The 21,541-nt window shown below is 42.2% G+C and overlaps 1 protein-coding gene across 1 annotated transcript in view; it reads left to right on the top strand.

The window, feature by feature from the left end:
* Window positions 1-21,541, top strand: part of LOC109428423 (gamma-aminobutyric acid receptor subunit beta-like) — a 123,729-nt gene that overhangs the window by 24,751 nt on the left and 77,437 nt on the right. Inside the window, exon 2 of the mRNA XM_062844281.1 lies at window positions 14,409-15,049. Coding sequence (XP_062700265.1) covers window positions 14,883-15,049 — 167 coding nt within the window. The 5' untranslated portion in view covers window positions 14,409-14,882. The remainder of the gene's footprint in view (window positions 1-14,408; window positions 15,050-21,541) is intronic.

Here is a 21,541-nt window from a genome sequence, read left to right as displayed (position 1 = left end):
ATATTTCGGAAATTCCTGAAGAAATGCTTTTTGTGATTTTTTATTTCCTAGAGGAACTCATTCGGAAATTCTTTGAAGAATTCCTTTAAAAAAGCCTTGATAAGGAAAATTCGGAAATTGTTAAAGGAGTTCGTTTGGATTTTTTTTGACATATGTCTGAAATGTCTTATGGAATACCTTTGGAAATTTCGTGAGAAATTGTTTGATAAGTTCGTTGAGGAATTTTTTCGGTTTTTTTTTTATAAATCTTTTTGAAATTCCTCAAGGAATTCCAGCGAAAGATCCTTGAGAAGTTTCTTCGGAAATTCCTCAAGAAATTCCTTCAAAAATGTATTGCGGAACTTCTACGAAAACTTGAGAAACTTCTTCAAACATTCCTTCAGAAACACGTTTGGGGATTATGTGAGAAAATCCTAAGGAAATTTTTTGAGGACAACCGTCAAAAATTTTTGGAGGAATTCATTCGGAAATTTTTGGAGGTATTTCAAGGCAAATCCATAAGAAATTTCTTTGGAAATTCCGGGAGGGATTTCTTTGGAAATTCGTAGAGGAATTCCTTCGGAAATTCAGGAGAAAATCCTTTGAAAATTCCGTGAATTCGTAAAGGATTTCCTTCGGGAATTCCTGGAGGAATTCCTTCGGAAATACCTGGAGAAATTCCTTCCTGAAATTTATGGAGGAACTCCTTCGGAAATTCATGAAAGAGGAATTCCTTCAGAAAATCCTTGAGCGATTCCTTCGCAAAAGTCCTGGAGGAATTCCTTCTGAAATTTATGGAGAAACTCCTTCGGAAATTCGTGAAAGAATTCCTGTAGAAATTCTTTCGAAAATTCCCGGTGGAATTCTTTCGGACATTCATGAAAGAATTCCTTCGGAAATTCCGGCAGGAAATCCTTTGAAAATTCCAGGTGAAATTCCTTTGAAAATCCCTGGAGGAATTCCACCGGAAATTACTGCAGGAATTCCCTCGGAAATTCCAGGAGGAATTCCTTCGGAAATTGTTGGAAGATTTCCTTCGGAAATTCCTGAAGGAATTCCTTCGGAAATTTATGAAGGAATTTCTTCGGAAATTCCAGGAGGAATTCCTTCGGAAATTGCAGAAGGAATTTCTTTGAAAATTCCTGGAGGATCTCCTTTGGAAATTCCTGGAGGATTTCCTCCGGAAATTTCTAAAGAAATTCATCCGGAAATTCATGGAGGAATTTCTCAGGAAATTCCTGGGGGAATTCCTTTGAAAATTCGTGAAGGAATTTCTTCAGAAATTCATGAACGAATTCTTTCGGAAAATTTCTGGAGCAATTCCTTCGGAAATTCATGGAGGAACTCCTTCGGTATTTCCTGGAGGAATTTCTCCTGAAATTCCTCGAGGAATTTCTTCGGAAAGTCGTGAAGGGATTCCGTCGGAAAATTTCTGGAGGAATTCCTTCGGAAAATTCTTTAGAAATTCCTTCGCAAAATTCCTGGAGGAATTCATTCGGAAATTCATGGAGGAATTCCTTCGGAAATTCCAGGACGACTTCCTTTAAAAATTCCAAGAGGAATTCTTTTGAAAATTCCTAGAAGAATTTCTTCGGAAATTCTTGGATGAATTCCTCCGGAAATTCCTCGAGGAATTTCTTCGGAAATTCGTAGAGGAATTCCGTCGGAAAATTTCTGGAGGAATTCCTTCGGAAATTCATGGAGGGATTTCTTCGGACATTCATGAAGGAATTCCTTCGGAAATTCCAGGAGGAAATCCTTTGAAAATTCCAAGAGGAATTCCCTTGAGGAAATTCCTAGAGTAGTTCCTCCAGAAATTTGTGGAGTGATTTTTCCGAAATTTCCTGGAGGATTTCCCTCGGAAATTCCTGGAGGAATTCTCTCGGAAATAAATGGAGGAATTTATTTGGAAAATCCTGAAGGAATTCCTTCGCAAAATTCCTGGTGGAATTACATCGGAAATTCATTCCTTTGGATATTTCCAATGGAATTTCTCCAGGAATTTCTGACAGAATTTCTCCTGGAATTTCTGAAGGAATTCTTCCTGGAATTTAAAAAAAAATCCTTCAGAAATTTCCAAAAGAGTATTTCCAGGAATTTCCGAAGGAATTTCCAAAGGAATTCCTCCAGGAATTTCCAATGGAATTACTCCGGGAATTTTTAAATTGATTGATTGATTTGTCTTTATTAGAGAGACTTTCAAGAATTTTTAAAGGAATTCCTCCAAGAATTTCCGAAGGAATTCCTCCAGGAATTTCCGAAATAATTGCTCCACGAATTTCAGAAGGAATGCATCCAAGAGATTCCGGAAGGATTTCTCCAGGAATTTCCGAAGAAATTCCCCTAAGGATTTCCGAAAGAATTCCTGCAGGAATTTCTAAAAGAATTCCTCCATGAATCATCAAACGAATTCGTCCAGCAATTTCCGAAGGAATTCCTCCCGGAATTTCCGAAAGAATTCCTCCAGGAATTTTTGAAGGAATTCCTAACGGAATTTGTGAAGGAATTCCTCCATGAATTTTCGAGGGAATTCCTCTTGGAATTTCCAAAAATAAAATCCAAAAAGAGTTTCCGAAAAAATTTCTCCAGGAATTTCCGAAAGAATACCTCTAGGAATTTCCGAAGGAATTCTTCCAGTAATTTCCGAAGAAATTATTCCATCAATTTCCGAAGGAATTCCTCCAGGAGTCATGAAAAGCATTCCTCTAAGAAGTTTAGAATGATTTTTTTCCAGGAATTTCCTAAGGAATTCATCCAAGGATTTTCTCAGGAATTTCTCTACAGATTTCTGAAAGAATTCCTCCAGAAATTTCCGGAGGTATTCATCCAAAATTTTTCGAGGGAACTCCCCTAGGAATTTCCGAAGGAATTCCTCCAGAAATTTCCAGAAATTTCTGAACGAATTCCTTCTGGAATTTCCGAAGGAACTCCTTCAGAAAATTCCGAAGGAATTCTTCCAGGAATTCCAGGAAGAGTTTTGGAAGGAATTCCTTCTGGAATTTTTTTAGGAATTCCTCCAGGATTTTTTTAGGAATTCCTCCAGGATTTTTTGAAAGAATTGCTTCAGGAATTTCCGAAGCAATTCCTCCCGGAATTTCCGAAAGAATTCCTCCAGGAATTCCTAAAGAAATTCCTTCTGGAATTTCCGAATGAATTTTTCCAAGAACCTCCAAAGGAATTCGTCCAGCAATTTCCGAAGGAATTCCTCCCGGAATTTCTGAAAGAATTCCTCCAGAAATTTCCGAAAGTATTCATTCTAGATTTTTCGAAGTGCCTCGCCAAAGAATTTTCGATGGAATTCCTCCTGTAATTTCCGAACGAAGTCCTTCAGGAATTTCCGATGGAATTTCTCCAGAAATTTCCGAAGGAATTCTTCCAGGATTTTGCGAAGGGATTCCTCCAAGAATTTTGGAAGGAATTCCTCCAGGAATTTTCAATGGAATTCATCCAGCAATTTCCGATGGAATTCCTTCAGGAATTTGCGAAAAAAAATCCTCCAGGAATTCCTAAAGGAATTTCTCCTGGAATTTCCGAATGAATTCCTCCGGGAATCTCCAAAGGAATTCGTCCAGCAATTTCCGAAGGAATTCCTCCCGGAATTTCCGAAAGAATTCCTCCAGGAAATCCTAAAGGAATTCCTCCTGGAATTCCAAAGGAATTCGTCCAGCAATTTCCGAAGGAATTCCTCCTTAAATTTCCGAAAAAATTCCTCCTGGAATGTTCGAAGGATTCCTGCAAGAATTTCCAAAAAAAATCCAAAAAGTATTTCCGAAAAAAATCCTCCACGACTTTCCGAAGGAATTTCTCCAGAAATTTTCAATGACATTCGTCCAGCAATTTCCGAAGGAATTCCTCCAGGAATTTCCAAAAGCATTCCTCCAGGAAGTGTGGGATTATTTTGTCCAGGAATTTCGTAAGGAATTTACCTAAGGATTTCCTCACGAATTTCTCTATGGATTTCTGAAAGAATTCCTCCAGGAATCTGCAAAGGTATTCATCCAAGATTTTCCCAAGGAACTCCCCAAGGAATTTCCGAAGGAATTTCTCCAGGAATTTCCGAAGGAATCGCTCCAGAAATTTCCGAAGGAATCCTTCAGGAATTTCCGAAGGAATTTCTTCAGGAATTTCCGAAGGAATACCCTCAGGAATTTTCGAAGATATTCCTTCAAGAATTTCCGAAGGAGTTCCTGCATACATTAAAAAAAAAATACGAGGATGCAGGAGAATTTCATTTTTACTAGTCAAAAACAGCTCTGATCATCTATGTTTCTCGGTTAAGTTAGAATATAGTTGCTCGGTCAGGGGGGGGCCACGGCCCCCCCCCCCTGCCCCCCCCATGCCCCCCCCCCTGGCTACGCCCTTGGCTCGTTGTAAAACTTAGGAAGACTTTGATAATGTAACAATACTATTGGTGTTTTTGGGCATGAATAGCCACTACATTTCAGAGTTTTTTTGGAATCCAATCAAAAAATTATTATGTTTTAACAGCATGCAAAAATATTGACTTTTATGAAATTTTGGAGAAAAACTTCGTATTAAAGATATCCAGTACTTGTTTAGGAAACGTCATAAAACGACGCCGTATCCCGTATTGTGATACTGTTCATTGAAAATCGTTTTCTCACGCAAGCACATTCAAACGACTTGGTACTGGTTCACCACCGTACTGTGCTACTGACTGATTGTTATCTCCGCCGTTGACGCAAAGAAGATAGTGATGAAAACGATTCTCGTTATGTCTTTACTGTATCACGCGTTTTGTTGCGAAAAACACTTTCAACAAAAATGAAAAGCACTCACTTGCTTTGATCCACTTTTTTTTTCTCACAGCTTGCTGGATGTTTTCTGCCATTGTTGGAGTTCTTTTTTCTGAAGAACTCAACTACATACATACTGATAAAACAGAAGAACTAGGTAGGCGAAGGTAAACAAGTTTCTTGAAACATTTACGTTTACGATACGAACCTAGTTTCGTTCTATTGTTGGGCATTGGGAAATGTAGGCTAAAAGTGCCTATTATTTCGGAAGTAAAGTATTTTAGGATTACGGACTGTATCGGACGTCGAGTCGGTAACCACGTTAGGGGCAGCGCCCATATGAAGCCACAAATTGAGTGTCCCAGAAACTCGCTGACTCTGATTATACATCTACATCGGAGTATATTGCTACTGTTGCTCCATCTGCGATCAGCATTCATGAAATCTTTTACTACTTGTATTTGCATGCACATTTTTTCTTTATGCCGCTAGCTTTTCAGCTAGCACATATGCTTAGAATTTTAGCTACATTGTGAATAATTCAAATTTGTCTGTTTCATAGCTTTTCCAGTGCCGCCTCGACAGGTTTTATATGATTTTTGATGCTCAGACCAGACTCGCTGCCTACTGCGAGAGCAAGTTTAGCAAAAACCAAATTCTTCGAATGTTTCCCAACCGAAATACGAGACTCAAAGGCCGTTCCTCTCTCTCTCTCTCGCTTTGTTCTGAATAGAATATTCATCAACCAGTCAGGTCAGGTCGGTAGGGTCGAAGCAACACATGGCTGAGATTGCCTGGGAAGGGGGTTGCCAGGATGAGACGAAATAAGATATGTTCCATGGCCTACCCTGTTGCCTGTGTGCTGCTAACCGACGAACATTAGGTTTATCTGGGATCCGCTCTTTCTCGGGGAAGGAGAAAGCGGAAAAGAACCCCAAAAGGATGGCATCTTATAGCAGCGCCCACAAGAAGTCGATATGTGTGAGCTCAGACAAGATACTAATCGTTGCCCAACACCTACCTAGTGATGGGGTCGACTTGCTTCACATTCAGTTTGTTAGTCCGGAGATACAGGGGGAGTGGGAGGAGCGGTTTTCCAGGAGTGGGATAACAAATCGGTGCCCTCGGGCAGGACGTAGTGTACCCACCACCATAGCCGCTGTTGATAAAGGTGATGACCTTTGATTTACAAACGGAAATTGGATTTGAAGAGCTCACTTGGGCGTTTTTTGAAGATCTGTGAATGGTGTTCTGCTTCCGACGAAAGTTCCGTAAATATATGATCTCAATGTCAGACTTAGAACATTTCCCTCATAATACCAAATGAAAGAGGAGACCCTTAACATTCATTTGGTGGGTGACGAATTATTTCGGAAATTCTTTTGAAAATCCTTTCGGCATTTGTTTTTGTGAATTTCTTCGGTAATTACTTTGAAAGTTCCCCTCGGGCATTAAATTACGAATTGTGTTATGGTGTTATAATATTTTTCTGTAACTTATTATGTTATAAACTAGATGCAGGATGATGTTAAAATAACTAAAATTGTAACAAAAAGTACACTAGTGCAATCAAGATTATAACTTATTTTGTTATAATCATATCAAAATTATAACAAAATCGGATATGAATTTTGCCTCAGCATTACTAGATTCTATCAAAATTTGATACAATTTTGTAACATAACATTTCAAATGTCGAAGACTCAAAACTAAATTATAATACAATCTATCTATATATATAAAAATGAATTTGAAGCTCCTTTGAGGCAACAAAACTCACGAACGGATGAACCGCCCAGCATGATTCTTGCACGGTTCGATTCGTATTCATGGTGGCTGTGTTTATATGTACAAAAAGTTTCGAAAATCAATTAGAAAAGTAAGAAAATTGATAAAGTACTGATTTTCGTGAGCTGGGAAGGAAATCAACACGATTGAAATGAATCCAATCTAGAGTGCGGTGACGTTATGACCTCAACAGTTGTCAAACCACTACAGCTTGGCAAGACAAAGTTTGCCGGGACAGCTAGTGAGTTATAAAACAACATTTGTAACATAATGTGATATAATTGAGTTATGGAATTTTAAAAACACCAAGGATGTTGAACATGATTATATCACAATGAGTTATAAATATCATAGTTTGTTAGGTTTATGTTATATTTTTGTTACAATTTTCTAGTCGGGTTCCTTCGGCAATTCCTTTGGGAATTCCCTCAACACCTTCTTTGCGAATTCCTTCAGCGAAGTGTTAGGGGATGAATTTCGGAACTTCCCAGTAACTTCCTGAGGAAATTCCCTGAAAATTCCTGAGAACTACCCCAAGAAATTCTCTAAAATTATACCAGAAAATTCCTGAGAAAATGCCCAGGAATTTACTGAGCAAATATTTACGATTTCCTCACAAAATTTATATAAATTTCCAGGGGAAATCCTCAGGAATTTTTCGGAAAAATGGTCGTGAATTTCCAGGGGATATTGGGAAAATTCTCAAGAATTTCTAGAGAAATTAACAAATATATCCTGTAGAAATTCTCAGGAATTTTCAGGGAAAATTCTCACTCACTTCCTGAGAAAATTCTCCGAAATTTCCGGGGGAAATTCCCCAGAATTTCCGGGGGTAATTCTCCGGAATTTCCGGGGGAAATTCTCCGGAATTTCCGGGGAAATTCTCCGGAATTTCCGGGACAAATTCTCCGGAATTTCCGGGACAAATTCTCCGGAATTTCCGGGGGAAATTCTCCGGAATTTCCGGGGGAAATTCTCTGGAATTTCCGGGGAAAATTCTCCGGAATTTCCGGGGGAAATTCTCCGGAATTTCCGGGGGAAATTCTCCGGAATTTCCGGGGGAAATTCTCCGGAATTTCCGGGGGAAATTTTCTGGACTTTCCAGGGGAAATTCTCCGGGATTTCCGGGGGAAATTCTCCGGATTTTCCAGTGGAAATTATCCAGAATTTCCAGGGGAAATTATCCAGAATTTCCAGGGGAAATTATCCAGAATTTCCAGGCGTAATTCTCCGGAATTTCCGGGGGAAATTCTCCGGAATTTCCGGGGGAAATTCTCCGGAATTTCCGGGGGAAATTCTCCGGAATTTCCGGGGGAAATTCTCCGGAATTTCCGGGGGAAATTCTCCGGAATTTCCGGGGGAAATTCTCCGGAATTTCCGGGGAAAATTCTCCGGAATTTCCGGGGAAAATTCTCCGGAATTTCCGGGGGAAATTCTCCGGAATTTCCGGGGGAAATTCTCCGGAATTTCCGGGGGAAATTCTCCGGAATTTCCGGGGGAAATTCTCCGGAATTTCCGGGGAAAATTTTCTGGACTTTCCAGGGGAAATTCTCCGGAATTTCCGTTAGAAATTCTCCGGGATTTCCGGGGGAAATTCTCCAGATTTTCCAGTGGAAATTATCCGGAATTTTGATTGGAAATTTTCTGGACTTTCCAGGGGAAATTCTCCGGAATTTCTAGGAGAAATTCTCCAGAATTTTCAGGGGAAATTCTCTGGAATTTCCAGGGGGAATTCTCCAGAATTTCCAGGGAAAATTATCCAGAATTTCTAGGGGAAATTCTCCAGAATTTCCAGGGGAAATTCTCCAGAATTTCCAGGGGAAAATCTCCAGAATTTCCAGGGGAAATTCTCCAGAATTTCCAGGGGAAATTCTCCAGAATTTCCAGGGGAAATTCTCCAGAATTTCCAGGGGAAATTCTCCAGAATTTCCAGGGGAAATTCTCCAGAATTTCCAGGGGAAATTCTCCAGAATTTCCAGGGGAAATTCTCCAGAATTTCCAGGGGAAATTCTCCAGAATTTCCAGGGGAAATTCTCCAGAATTTCCAGGGGAAATTCTCCAGAATTTCCAGGGGAAATTCTCCAGAATTTCCAGGGGAAATTCTCCAGAATTTCCAGGGGAAATTCTCCAGAATTTCCAGGGGAAATTCTCCAAAATTTCCAGGGGAAATTCTCCAGAATTTCCGGGGGAAATTCTCCGGAATTTCCAGGGGAAATTCTCCGGAATTTCCGGGGGAAATTCTCCGGAATTTCCGGGGGAAATTCTCCGGAATTTCCGGGGGAAATTCTCCGGAATTTCCGGGGGAAATTCTCCGGAATTTCCTGGGGAAATTCTCCGGAATTTCCGGGGGAAATTCTCCGGAATTTCCGGGGGAAATTCTCCGGAATTTCCTGGGGAAATTCTCCGGAATTTCCGGGGAAAATTCTCCTGAATTTCCGGGGGAAATTCTCCGGAATTTCCAGGGGAAATTCTCCGGAATTTCCAGGGGAAATTCTCCGGAATTTCCAGGGGGAATTCTCCGGAATTTCCAGGAGATTTTTTCCGGAATTTCCGGGGGAAATTCTCTGGAATTTGCAGGGGAAATTCTCCGGAATTTCCAGGGGAAATTCTCCGGAATTTCCGGGGGAAATTCTCCGGAATTTCCGGGGGAAATTCTCCGGAATTTCCGGGGGAAATTCTCCGGAATTTCTGGGGGAAATTCTCCGGAATTTCCGGGGGAAATTCTCCGGAATTTCCGGGGGAAATTCTCCGGAATTTCCGGGGGAAATTCTCCGGAATTTCCGGGGGAAATTCTCCGGAATTTCCGGGGGAAATTCTCCGGAATTTCCGGGGGAAATTCTCCGGAATTTCCGGGGGAAATTCTCCGGAATTTCCGGGGGAAATTCTCCGGAATTTCCGGGGGAAATTCTCCGGAATTTCCGGGGGAAATTCTCCGGAATTTCCGGGGAAAATTCTCCGGAATTTCCGGGGGAAATTCTCCGGAATTTCCGGGGGAAATTCTCCGGAATTTCCGGGGGAAATTCTCCGGAATTTCCGGGGGAAATTCTCCGGAATTTCCGGGGGAAATTCTCCGGAATTTCCGGGGGAAATTCTCCGGAATTTCCGGGGGAAATTCTCTGGAATTTCCGGGGGAAATTCTCCGGAATTTCCGGGGGAAATTCTCCGGAATTTCCGGGGGAAATTCTCCGGAATTTCCGAGGGAAATTCTCCGGAATTTCCGGGGGAAATTCTCCGGAATTTCCGGGGAAAATTCTCCTGAATTTCCGGGGGATATTCTCCGGAATTTCCAGTGGAAATTCTCCGGAATTTCCAGGGGAAATTCTCCGGAATTTCCAGGGGAAATTCTCCGGAATTTCCAGGGGAAATTCTCCGGAATTTCCGGGGGAAATTCTCCGGAATTTCCGGGGGAAATTCTCCGGAATTTCCGGGGGAAATTCTCCGGAATTTCCGGGGGAAATTCTCCGGAATTTCCGGGGGAAATTCTCCGGAATTTCCGGGGGAAATTCTCCGGAATTTCCGGGGGAAATTCTCTGGAATTTCCGGGGGAAATTCTCCGGAATTTCCGGGGGAAATTCTCCGGAATTTCCGGGGGAAATTCTCCGGAATTTCCGGGGGAAATTCTCCGGAATTTCCGGGGGAAATTCTCCGGAATTTCCGGGGGAAATTCTCCGGAATTTCCGGGGGAAATTCTCCGGAATTTCCGGGGGAAATTCTCCGGAATTTCCGGGGGAAATTCTCCGGAATTTCCGGGGGAAATTCTCAAGAATTTCCGGGGGAAATTCTCCGGAATTTCCGGGGGAAATTCTCCGGAATTTCCGGGGGAAATTCTCCGGAATTTCCGGGGGAAATTCTCCGGAATTTCCGGGGGAAATTCTCCGGAATTTCCGGGGGAAATTCTCCGGAATTTCCGGGGGAAATTCTCCGGAATTTCCGGGGGAAATTCTCCGGAATTTCCGGGGGAAATTCTCCGGAATTTTCGGGGGAAATTCTCCGGAATTTCCGGGGGAAATTCTCCGGAATTTCCGGGGGAAATTCTCCGGAATTTCCGGGGGAAATTCTCCGGAATTTCCAGGGGAAATTCTCCGGAATTTCCAGGGGAAATTCTCCGGAATTTCCAGGGGAAATTCTCCGGAATTTCCAGGGGAAATTCTCCGGAATTTCCAGGGGAAATTCTCCGGAATTTCCGGGGGAAATTCTCCGGAATTTCCGGGGGAAATTCTCCGGAATTTCCGGGGGAAATTCTCCGGAATTTCCGGGGGAAATTCTCCGGAATTTCCGGGGGAAATTCTCCGGAATTTCCGGGGGAAATTCTCCGGAATTTCCGGGGGAAATTCTCCGGAATTTCCAGGGGAAATTCTCCGGAATTTCCAGGGGAAATTCTCTGGAATTTCCGGGGGAAATTCTCTGGAATTTCCGGGGGAAATTCTCCGGAATTTCCGGGGGAAATTCTCCGGAATTTCCGGGGGAAATTCTCCGGAATTTCCGGGGGAAATTCTCCGGAATTTCCGGGGGAAATTCTCCGGAATTTCCGGGGGAAATTCTCCGGAATTTCCGGGGGAAATTCTCCGGAATTTCCGGGGGAAATTCTCCGGAATTTCCGGGGGAAATTCTCCGGAATTTCCGGGGGAAATTCTCCGGAATTTCCGGGGGAAATTCTCCGGAATTTCCGGGGGAAATTCTCCGGAATTTCCGGGGGAAATTCTCCGGAATTTTCGGGGGAAATTCTCCGGAATTTCCGGGGGAAATTCTCCGGAATTTCCGGGGGAAATTCTCCGGAATTTCCGGGGGAAATTCTCCGGAATTTCCGGGGGAAATTCTCCGGAATTTCCGGGGGAAATTCTCCGGAATTTCCGGGGGAAATTCTCCGGAATTTCCGGGGGAAATTCTCCGGAATTTCCGGGGGAAATTCTCCGGAATTTCCGGGGGAAATTCTCCGGAATTTCCGGGGGAAATTCTCCGGAATTTCCAGGGGAAATTCTCCGGAATTTCCAGGGGAAATTCTCCGGAATTTCCAGGGGAAATTCTCCGGAATTTCCAGGGGAAATTCTCCGGAATTTCCAGGGGAAATTCTCCGGAATTTCCGGGGGAAATTCTCCGGAATTTCCGGGGGAAATTCTCCGGAATTTCCGGGGGAAATTCTCCGGAATTTCCGGGGGAAATTCTCCGGAATTTCCGGGGGAAATTCTCCGGAATTTCCGGGGGAAATTCTCCGGAATTTCCGGGGGAAATTCTCCGGAATTTCCGGGGGAAATTCTCCGGAATTTCCGGGGGAAATTCTCCGGAATTTCCGGGGGAAATTCTCCGGAATTTCCGGGGGAAATTCTCCGGAATTTCCGGGGGAAATTCTCCGGAATTTCCGGGGGAAATTCTCCGGAATTTCCGGGGGAAATTCTCCGGAATTTCCGGGGGAAATTCTCCGGAATTTCCGGGGGAAATTCTCCGGAATTTCCGGGGGAAATTCTCCGGAATTTCCGGGGGAAATTCTCCGGAATTTCCGGGGGAAATTCTCCGGAATTTCCGGGGGAAATTCTCCGGAATTTCCGGGGGAAATTCTCCGGAATTTCCGGGGGAAATTCTCCGGAATTTCCGGGGGAAATTCTCTGGAATTTCCGGGGGAAATTCTCCGGAATTTCCGGGGGAAATTCTCCGGAATTTCCGGGGGAAATTCTCCGGAATTTCCGGGGGAAATTCTCTGGAATTTCCGGGGGAAATTCTCCGGAATTTCCGGGGGAAATTCTCCGGAATTTCCGGGGGAAATTCTCTGGAATTTCCGGGGGAAATTCTCCGGAATTTCCGGGGGAAATTCTCCGGAATTTCCGGGGGAAATTCTCCGGAATTTCCGGGGGAAATTCTCCGGAATTTCCGGGGGAAATTCTCCGGAATTTCCGGGGGAAATTCTCCGGAATTTCCGGGGGAAATTCTCCGGAATTTCCGGGGGAAATTCTCCGGAATTTCCGGGGGAAATTCTCCGGAATTTCCGGGGATTATTCTCCGGAATTTCCGGGGGAAATTCTCCGGAATTTCCGGGGGAAATTCTCCGGAATTTCCGGGGGAAATTCTCCGGAATTTCCAGGGGAAATTCTCCGGAATTTCCAGGGGAAATTCTCCGGAATTTCCAGGGGAAATTCTCCGGAATTTCCATGGGAAATTCTCCGGAATTTCCATGGGAAATTCTCCGGAATTTCCATGGGAAATTCTCCGGAATTTCCATGGGAAATTCTCCGGAATTTCCATGGGAAATTCTCCGGAATTTCCATGGGAAATTCTCCGGAATTTCCATGGGAAATTCTCCGGAATTTCCATGGGAAATTCTCCGGAATTTCCAGGGGGAATTCTCCTTAATTTCCAGGGGATTTTTTCCGGAATTTCCGGGGGAAATTCTCTGGAATTTGCAGGGAAATTCTCCGGAATTTCCAGGGGAAATTCTCCGGAATTTCCAGGGGAAATTCTCCGGAATTTCCAGGGGAAATTCTCCGGAATTTCCAGGGGAAATTCTCCGGAATTTCCAGGGGAAATTCTCCGGAATTTCCAGGGGAAATTCTCCGGAATTTCCAGGGGAAATTCTCCGGAATTTCCAGGGGGAATTCTCCGGAATTTCCAGGGGGAATTCTCCGGAATTTCCAGGAGATTTTTTCCGGAATTTCCGGGGGAAATTCTCTGGAATTTGCAGGGGAAATTCTCCGGAATTTCCAGGGGAAATTCTCCGGAATTTCCAGGGGAAATTCCCCGGAATTTCCAGGGGAAATTCCCCGGAATTTCCAGGGGAAATTCCCCGGAATTTCCAGGGGAAATTCCCCGGAATTTCCAGGGGAAATTCCCCGGAATTTCCAGGGGAAATTCCCCGGAATTTCCAGGGGAAATTCCCCGGAATTTCCAGGGGAAATTCTTCGGAATTTCCAGGGGAAATTCTTCGGAATTTCCAGGGGAAATTCTCCGGAATTTCCAGGGGAAATTCTCCGGAATTTGCAGGAGAAATTCTCCGGAATTTCCAGGAGAAATTCTCCGCAATTTCCAGGGGAAATTTTCCGGAATTTCCAGGGGAAATTCTCCGGAATTTCCAGGGGAAATTCTCCGGAATTTCCAGGGGAAATTTTCCGGAATTTCCAGGGGAAATTCTCCGGAATTTCCAGGGGAAATTCTCCGGAATTTCCAGGGGAAATTCTCCGGAATTTCCAGGGGAAATTCTCCGGAATTTCCAGGGGAAATTCTCCGGAATTTCCAGGGGAAATTCTCCGGAATTTCCAGGGGAAATTCTCCGGAATTTCCAGGGGAAATTCTCCGGAATTTCCAGGGGAAATTCTCCGGAATTTCCAGGGGGAATTCTCCGGATGTTTCTCCATAATTTTTCCCTCGGAATTGAATTTCCGTCGCGTTGAAAAGGTCGGTGAGATCAAGGACACGCCCATTATCTATAAAACTCCTCCCGGAGCCACCAATGGTACTCTTTGAAATGCGACATTGGAAACGGTTTGTCCAGCTGTCCAGATAATGCAACATTTGCTCGCCCAGAACATTCGTGAAATATTTACAACTACAATATGCTTATACTGTTTGCTTGAGGTGGGGTAACAGCGGCACAAGCTCGTTTAGGTTCGTGGATTTTCGGTTGTAAAGTGCAATGTAGTGATAACATAGATTTGTGATAGTGTGTGAAGTGTCAGTATGTTATGGGTTTATCAACTATTATATTATGCCAAAAGGTGTAAACCCATTTATTTGGTCTTCTTCTAGGTTATGTCAAAATAATTTCAAATTTAAATTAAAGAACTTGTTTTTTGCTTTGTTCCTATGATGAAAAGAATAAAACTGCCAAAAATTCTAAAAGTCGTTTTATGTTTAACTTAAATTAATCTCATGTCTTTTTCTTCTCTTATATTTTTTCAGTTTCCAAATACGATGCGCTGCTGAAGTCGGTTTCAAGTACGCCACAATGGAAGAAAGCATGCATAGTGTGAAAGATAGAATATACCAGGAAGAAATACGATATAACTAAACGGATACACGGCTGTTATTGACGGGGACAAAATTGGACAAAATTCTGTGCTTATCCTTCTGAAGAATCTGCAGCATTTAATTGAAAAAAAAAATCGTGGGTAAAACAATCTAGTAGTTTGTAGGTTAGTTACCATTGCAGAAGACGGTCATCCGTCAGTGTTGCTTAGTGATGTGCATCGGTGGTAACCAATGGCAACGGAATGAAAAGTGGCACCCAGTGTATCGGTAGTTCACCTCGCCCTAGTCGGGGAATGACCCTTCACCACCACGTGGGGATGGAAGAGGCCTTGAACCGGCGAAGACGACGATCGCGATTCCGATCGCGCTCAGGACAACAGTGGTTGACTGTGGCGACACCCGGCGATGGAGGAGGTTCGTTATAGTGCACCACACGCGACCGGGGGCTACTCCAAAGGACACACAAAACAGTGCCGGGAGGGGCGGGGGTGCAAAGTGAAAATGTGGTGGCAGCTGATGGGATTTGCGCTACTACACGCACTTCAAGTGGGACTAGCTGTGAAAGGAGGAGGGTGAGTACCATTTCAATCCTTTATCCTTTTACGAAATCAATCAATTACGGGCATTATGAGGGGTCCATCACCACCGGTTCCATGAACGTCGTTTGCCATTTTCTGCTCAAAGCCGCCTCGAAAGGACCACTTCTTGTTCAGCTTCATTAAATTTGTGACCGACTTTTGATCTCGTGCAATCCACCAAACCCCGTTTTTTTTTGTCTTCGGTGCTTGGCAACCCAACAACGAGGGACGAACATCAAATGACTGCCAAGAGCTGTAGATATCGACCTGTGCGGGAGGGTGAATAGGAGGGTTGGATAGGGGAGCGTGGTGGTATCAATCATTTTTGTTTCCAGCCTCCGGGAATGCACTTGAGGACAACGACGAGGCGAGGACGACGGACTCTATCCTTTTCCGTCAACGACCGTTTTGGATTGAGAAAGTATCGATTTTTCTTTTCTTTGTAATTGGCAATTTAGCATGGGAAAGAAGGCCGGTCAAATAAGGGAGCATCCGTAACTCACGTCCCAGTTTTAGAGAAGAGGTCCGAGCATAGGATAATACCAGTCAACTAGCTACACTGCTACATTTGTGTATTTTGATTTGATAATTGAAAATCTATTGATTTGGATTACTACACCCAAGATGCTACTCCTGTATTGCCACAGCAGCAACACTCACGCAAGGAACCAATGAGATAGCTGCTTGAGACTAACAGGCATCTTCAGTGTGTGAATGTTGGTGATCTTCAGTTTTTAGGTGACAATAGCGCCTACTGTGCATGCCGATATCGGAGTGTTGTTAGGAAACGTTTATTTTTGGCATAGGGGTTCACGCATTGGTGCGTGGATGCCAGGCGTAAAGTGATAGATTGTGGGAAGATTACTGTGAAGCGGCACAGTTCGCTCGGTTACATAGCTTGTAGGTGTTTTTTGACAGATTGACACTGTACTGTGAAAGTTGGAAGGAAGGCGAACGGCTTTTTCTACACTTAAACCTCCATTTAGGTAAAATATATTTAGGTCCCTCCATTTAGGTAACGTTACCCAAATGCAATCTGATTTTGTTCAGAGCAATTGGAGTATTTAAGATTAGGGATAAGGTTGGTTTACGGAAAATAAGTTGCGAGTGGAGTTAACCTTTCAGGACGCGCGTCTGTTTGAACCTAATATTGCACCACGCTCGCGCTGTATACGACGAGCGAGGATATTTGATTGTGTTGTACTTTTTACAATGGCGGCGTCCTGAAGAATTAAGGGAAGTTTAGTGCGTGCTCAGTGGGTAGCTTTAAGGGGGCGGTGATGGTGGGGGTTGATTGGGACTGTTTTAGGTTTCCTAATAACTTTCTTGAGCATAAGTCATCAAATGCACATGCATACCTTGTGCACTTAAATGGATGAATGAAAGTCATGTTTACACAACCTCATGCAGTTGTGTGCTGACAAGTGATAACTCCAATATTTTTTTAAGAATCTCTAAGAGCTCCTAGTAACGCACCTGAAACCCTCAGAAACCCCCGAAAACGCCTACGTAACGCCTCTGAAACTCGCCAAAAATCCTCTGAAGCTAAAACTGCCTTAGAAATCCCCCTAAAACCCCATCGGATCCCATGGAACGCAACTGGAGATTGGCAGATTCTAATACAATGCGGTTTGAAACATATACAAATATTGTATTAAGGCTTTGCAAATACAAAAATTGGTAGGTGGCAGTATACCAAAAATTGTATTGGCTTCCTAGAATCTGGAAAAGAAAAATTTCGCATGTGTGCGTGTGCTCTGTCGCATTGGTTTCTCATTATTTGTTCTATTTTTAGATTGGTCATGGCAGCAGCGGCGGCATCGATTACAAAACATGTTTAAAAAGAATTACGGGCGGCGGCGGGAATCGAACCGAGACACTATAATGGTGATTCACAGTACCCTGCGCTCTAACCAGCACGGCTACAACTGCATATGGATAGACGAGAAGCTGAAAGCCACCATTAACAACACAAACGTGGCTTGGTGATGGAATTGATACATCCACCACATTGCACAATGGGCCCAGAGTCGTATTTACGAAGACAAAACTGTTTGAGTTTTTGGACACATATTGTGTTTTATAAAGTTTCTTTTTAATTGTTGATCCTTTTCCCCATTATTGTTATGTCAAACATTTGGTTAAACTGATTCAAAAATCTGCTTTCTAATAATTTTATTTACGATTCCATGATGGATGGTGATGGATCGTTTAATTGGAAATTCCACCAATAAGCTGCGCCAGAGATCAAGCAAATTTTTAATTTCATATATCTCAGGACTCTCACCACTTAGAAAGATGGTGTCTTCGGCAATGTTATTCAGTTATTCAAGAGCTTACAGTTAATGGTCCACTTAAATGATTGATTATTTTCGTGAAGTATTCAACAAGCTGTAAATTTGGTTTTCTTTGAACGTGTCTAAGTCAAGTCAAAGGTTTTTCAAAGAGCTATGCATTAGTCATAATTGTGCGACATTTCATTCGGTTCACTTAATCCAGAGATAAAGCAATTTTACGAAGAACACTCAAATATGAAACATTTTACTAGAGTACTCCAACTTCATATAAAGTTATCCAATCGAGTCCAAATTTGTACCGTTTATAGCAAACTAGTTGTGCAACTGGCAGGTTAAATTTGAGAATATTTGGTTTACCTTAGGAAATATTACAGCTTGCTGAATATATTCAAAATATTAAATAAAAGTTGCATGCTTCAATTAATTTGCAACTAGCGCCGCCTACTGGCAGAACTTTGAACCAATCAGCTAATCAACTGAGAGGCCTTAACCAAGGTAACAACATCACCGAAGACATCAACTTTTTAAGTGATCAGAGTCCTGAGATATATGGAGATTTGTATGCTCACTAGCGCCGCCTTGTGGTGGAATTTTGAAACAAACGGTCCATCATTTGTTAGTTCTTGACCAGCCAAATAATATTGCCGAAGACACCAACTCTCCAAGTAATTAGGATCATGAGATATTTGGAATAAACATTTCATCAGTGTTACGTCTGTTTGTCTCTGGCATGACAGATATCACAGACAGCAAGACGTAGCACTTGCAAAATTTCCATACCGTATATCTTAGCACCATGATCACTTAAATATTCGGTGTATTTGGCATAGTTGTTGATCAGTCAAGGTCTTACTTTTGATGGGCCGTTTGATTCAAAATTCCACCACTAGGTAGCGCTGACGATAAATCAATTTTTATATTCCATATATCTCAGGACTCTGATCACTTAGAAAGTTGGTTTCTTCGGCAATGTTGTTTGGTTTATTAAGGACTTTCAGTTGATTAGCTGATTGGTTCAAGATTCTGCCAGTAGACGGCGCTAGTTGCAATTAGAAGAAGCATGCAACTTTTACTTATTATCTCGAAAATATTCAGCAAGCTGTAAGTTTTTATAAAGTGTAGGGTAAATTCTCAAATTTTCTCTGCTAGTTGCTTAACTAATTAGCTATGAATGATACAAATTTGAGCTCGATAGCATAGTTTTACATGAAGTTAGAGCGACTCTAGTAAAATGTTTGATATTTGAGTGTTCTTCGTTAAACTGATATATCTCATGATTAAGTGAACCGAATGAAATGAAATTTTGCACATTTATGACTAATATATAGCTCATTGAAAAACCATTGACTTGACTTAAATACGTTCAAAGAAAACAAAATTACAGCTTTTTGATTACTTTACGAAAAAAATCGTTCATTCGTATAATTTTGGAAATGTGTAACTAGCGCTTCCTAGTGGCGAAATTTCGAAACAAGTGGACTATTAACTGTAAGCCCTTGACCTACCAAACAACATTGTCGAAGACACCAACTTTGTAAGTGACCAGAGTTCTGAAATATATGAAATTTAAAATTTGCTTGATCTCTAGCGCCGCCTAGTGGTATTTACAAAAGCATGCCAAGTTTGATAAATTGCCTAAAACATTTTTAGCAAGTTGTTACCTTTTATAAAGTACACCAAAACTATTCAAATTTTAATTACTTGTTCCTCAACGAGTTAGATATAATTGGTACAAATTTGGTCTTCATTGATTAACTTTACACGAAATTAGAGCCCTTCTATTAGAATACCTATTATTTGACTTCCGTTTATCAAATTATTGTACCTTAGGATTAAGCGAACCGAATAAAATTTATTTTTGAAAGTTTATGATTAATGTATTGGTCTTCATATACAGCTGGACTCGACTAAAGTATGTCCAAAGGGAAAACAAATTGCAACTTATTGAATACTTTTCGAAAAGTTTTAATCATTTGAATGTTTTTTTTTTTTTGCAAATTTGCTACAACTTTATAAAACATTTTGAAATTGTATGGAGAATAATTAATCTGCAGATTTTTGTATAAGCCACACTCGAGTGACCGTACTCATTTCACAAAAATGCAAAAAAAATGACTGTTACTAGAAGATGTGGCGTTTCAAGGAGTTCCAGGGGCTTGTAAAGGATACCATGTGGTCTCAATGTCGTCTCATGAGGATTCAGGGGTTTCAGAGAGCTCCAGTGTGTCTCACGAGCATTTGAAGGGATCTTTGTGGGCCTCAAGAGATCTCAGGAGGTTTCCAGGGAGTCCCAGGGGGTTTAAAAGGGAAACAAGAGGTCTGAGGGGTGCTTCATTGTATCTCAGGGGCATTCCAGGGGCTTCATGGTGGTTTCAGGAGGCTCCAGGGATCTCAGGGTGCTTTAGGGAGTCTCAGAGGCGTTTTAGGAAAAAAAAAGTTAAAAAAATAAAAAAGAGGAAATAAAAAAATTAAAATTAAAAAAATAAGAAATAAATAGAAAAAAAGAATGTCCAGTGGGGTTACAGAGGGCTACTGGGGTGTTTCAAGAGGGTCTCAAGGGTGCTTCAGGTGGCCTCAGGGGTGGTTCATTGGCTCTCAGAGAGATTTCGGAGGGTTTTAGGACGCTTCAAAGGGTCTCAGGGAATTCCAGAAAAGTTCTAGAGGGTCTCAGAGGCGTATCAAGGTGGTTCCAGGGGTTGTTCAAGGAGGTATCATGAGGCCTCAGCGTTTCAGGGGATTATAGGGCTGTCTCAGAGGGTCTCGGGGGAGAATTAGTTTGGTTTCATCGGGCCTAAGGGACGCTTCGAAAGGTCTCAGGGCGTTCCGGGGAAGTTTCAGAGGGCCTCAGGGGGTGCACGGTGTCAAAATTTTGATTATTATCGAACTTTCATGTACCTCGGATTTTTCTTCATAGAATGTTAGAATTTCGGCTATAATATATAAATGCAAAATTTGAAAATATTCTTTCGGGGAAAATTTGAGTTAGCTGAGTTTTTGGCTATTTTCCATACTAAAAATCAATAATTACTATTTTAGCCCAAAAAACGTCCCATACAAATTGTATGGAAAAATTTACGCCGATGAAATATTTTCTAGTTTTCCGATTATGAATATGTAGCTCAAATACTAATCATTTTTCGAAGAAAAATCCGAGGTACATGAATGTTCGATAATAATCGAAATTTTGACACCGTGGGGTGGTTAAGGGGGTCTCATGGTGGTTCTAGAGGGCATTTCGATCGCTTCAAATGGTCTCAACGGCGTTTCAGGGGGTACCAGTTGATCTCAGAAGAGTTTCATAAAGGTACCAGGAAACCTCAAGGGCGTGTCAAGCAAATTTCAAGAGGTAACAAAAGGTCTCAGGAATGCTTCAAGGAAAACCCTCCCGAACACCCGAGCCTCCTGAAAACGCCCTAGGGCCCTTTTCATACGCCCCGGAGATCTCCTAGTACATTCTGCGACACTCTTGCACGCCGCTGAGACCTCATGATGCCCCCTAAAACCACCTTCGAGCCTCTTGAAACCAGTGTTGGTAAACTCACACTCAAAGCGCACTCATGAACCACACGGTGTGTCTGGTGGAAAACATTATTTTAAAAAAATCGGTATCGCTAAAATACCCACCAAACGAAAGCTAAGGGTCCCACCTTTCATTTGAGACTTAAATGAGAAAGTTCTATCGGCGGGTCTAGAACAATTTTTTTTTTGAAATAGTGTGATATTTTTTGTATTTTCTCGAAGTACTAAGTAATAACGAAAAAAACAGTTTGTCCATTGCCAACATGGATTTCCGGTTTTCATGGTCATCTAAAACCAGTAAATAGTAGTCGGTTTCGTGGTTATAGGCAGTAATGTTTAAAAAATTGTAATAGTTTCAAGCAGGTGGACATGATGAGTTCAAATTTCAATTTACATGTGTACCGCATCATGCTCTAATACTCGTAATTATTATTAAATCACCGTGTTCATCCTTATAGAATGCATTTGACAAAACTTTCAATTATTTAAAGAATTTTATTATTTTCTCTATTGATCATAGACAAACAGACGTAACACTCTTCAATAGGGCTTGGCACATGCATTTAACGATGAATTCAAATTTCGTTTGATTTTCGCGATTCTTTCACCAGAGGTGCTAATGTTCGATCGCTTTGGTGTTTGGAAGTGTACACGTTGCTGAATGATACAA

Source organism: Aedes albopictus, chromosome 1 (genome assembly GCF_035046485.1).
Source record: "Aedes albopictus strain Foshan chromosome 1, AalbF5, whole genome shotgun sequence".
In the NCBI taxonomy this organism is placed as follows: domain Eukaryota; kingdom Metazoa; phylum Arthropoda; class Insecta; order Diptera; family Culicidae; genus Aedes; species Aedes albopictus.
The sequence above is the reverse complement of the archived record's forward strand: the minus strand, read 5'-3'. Positions and strand labels throughout refer to the sequence as shown.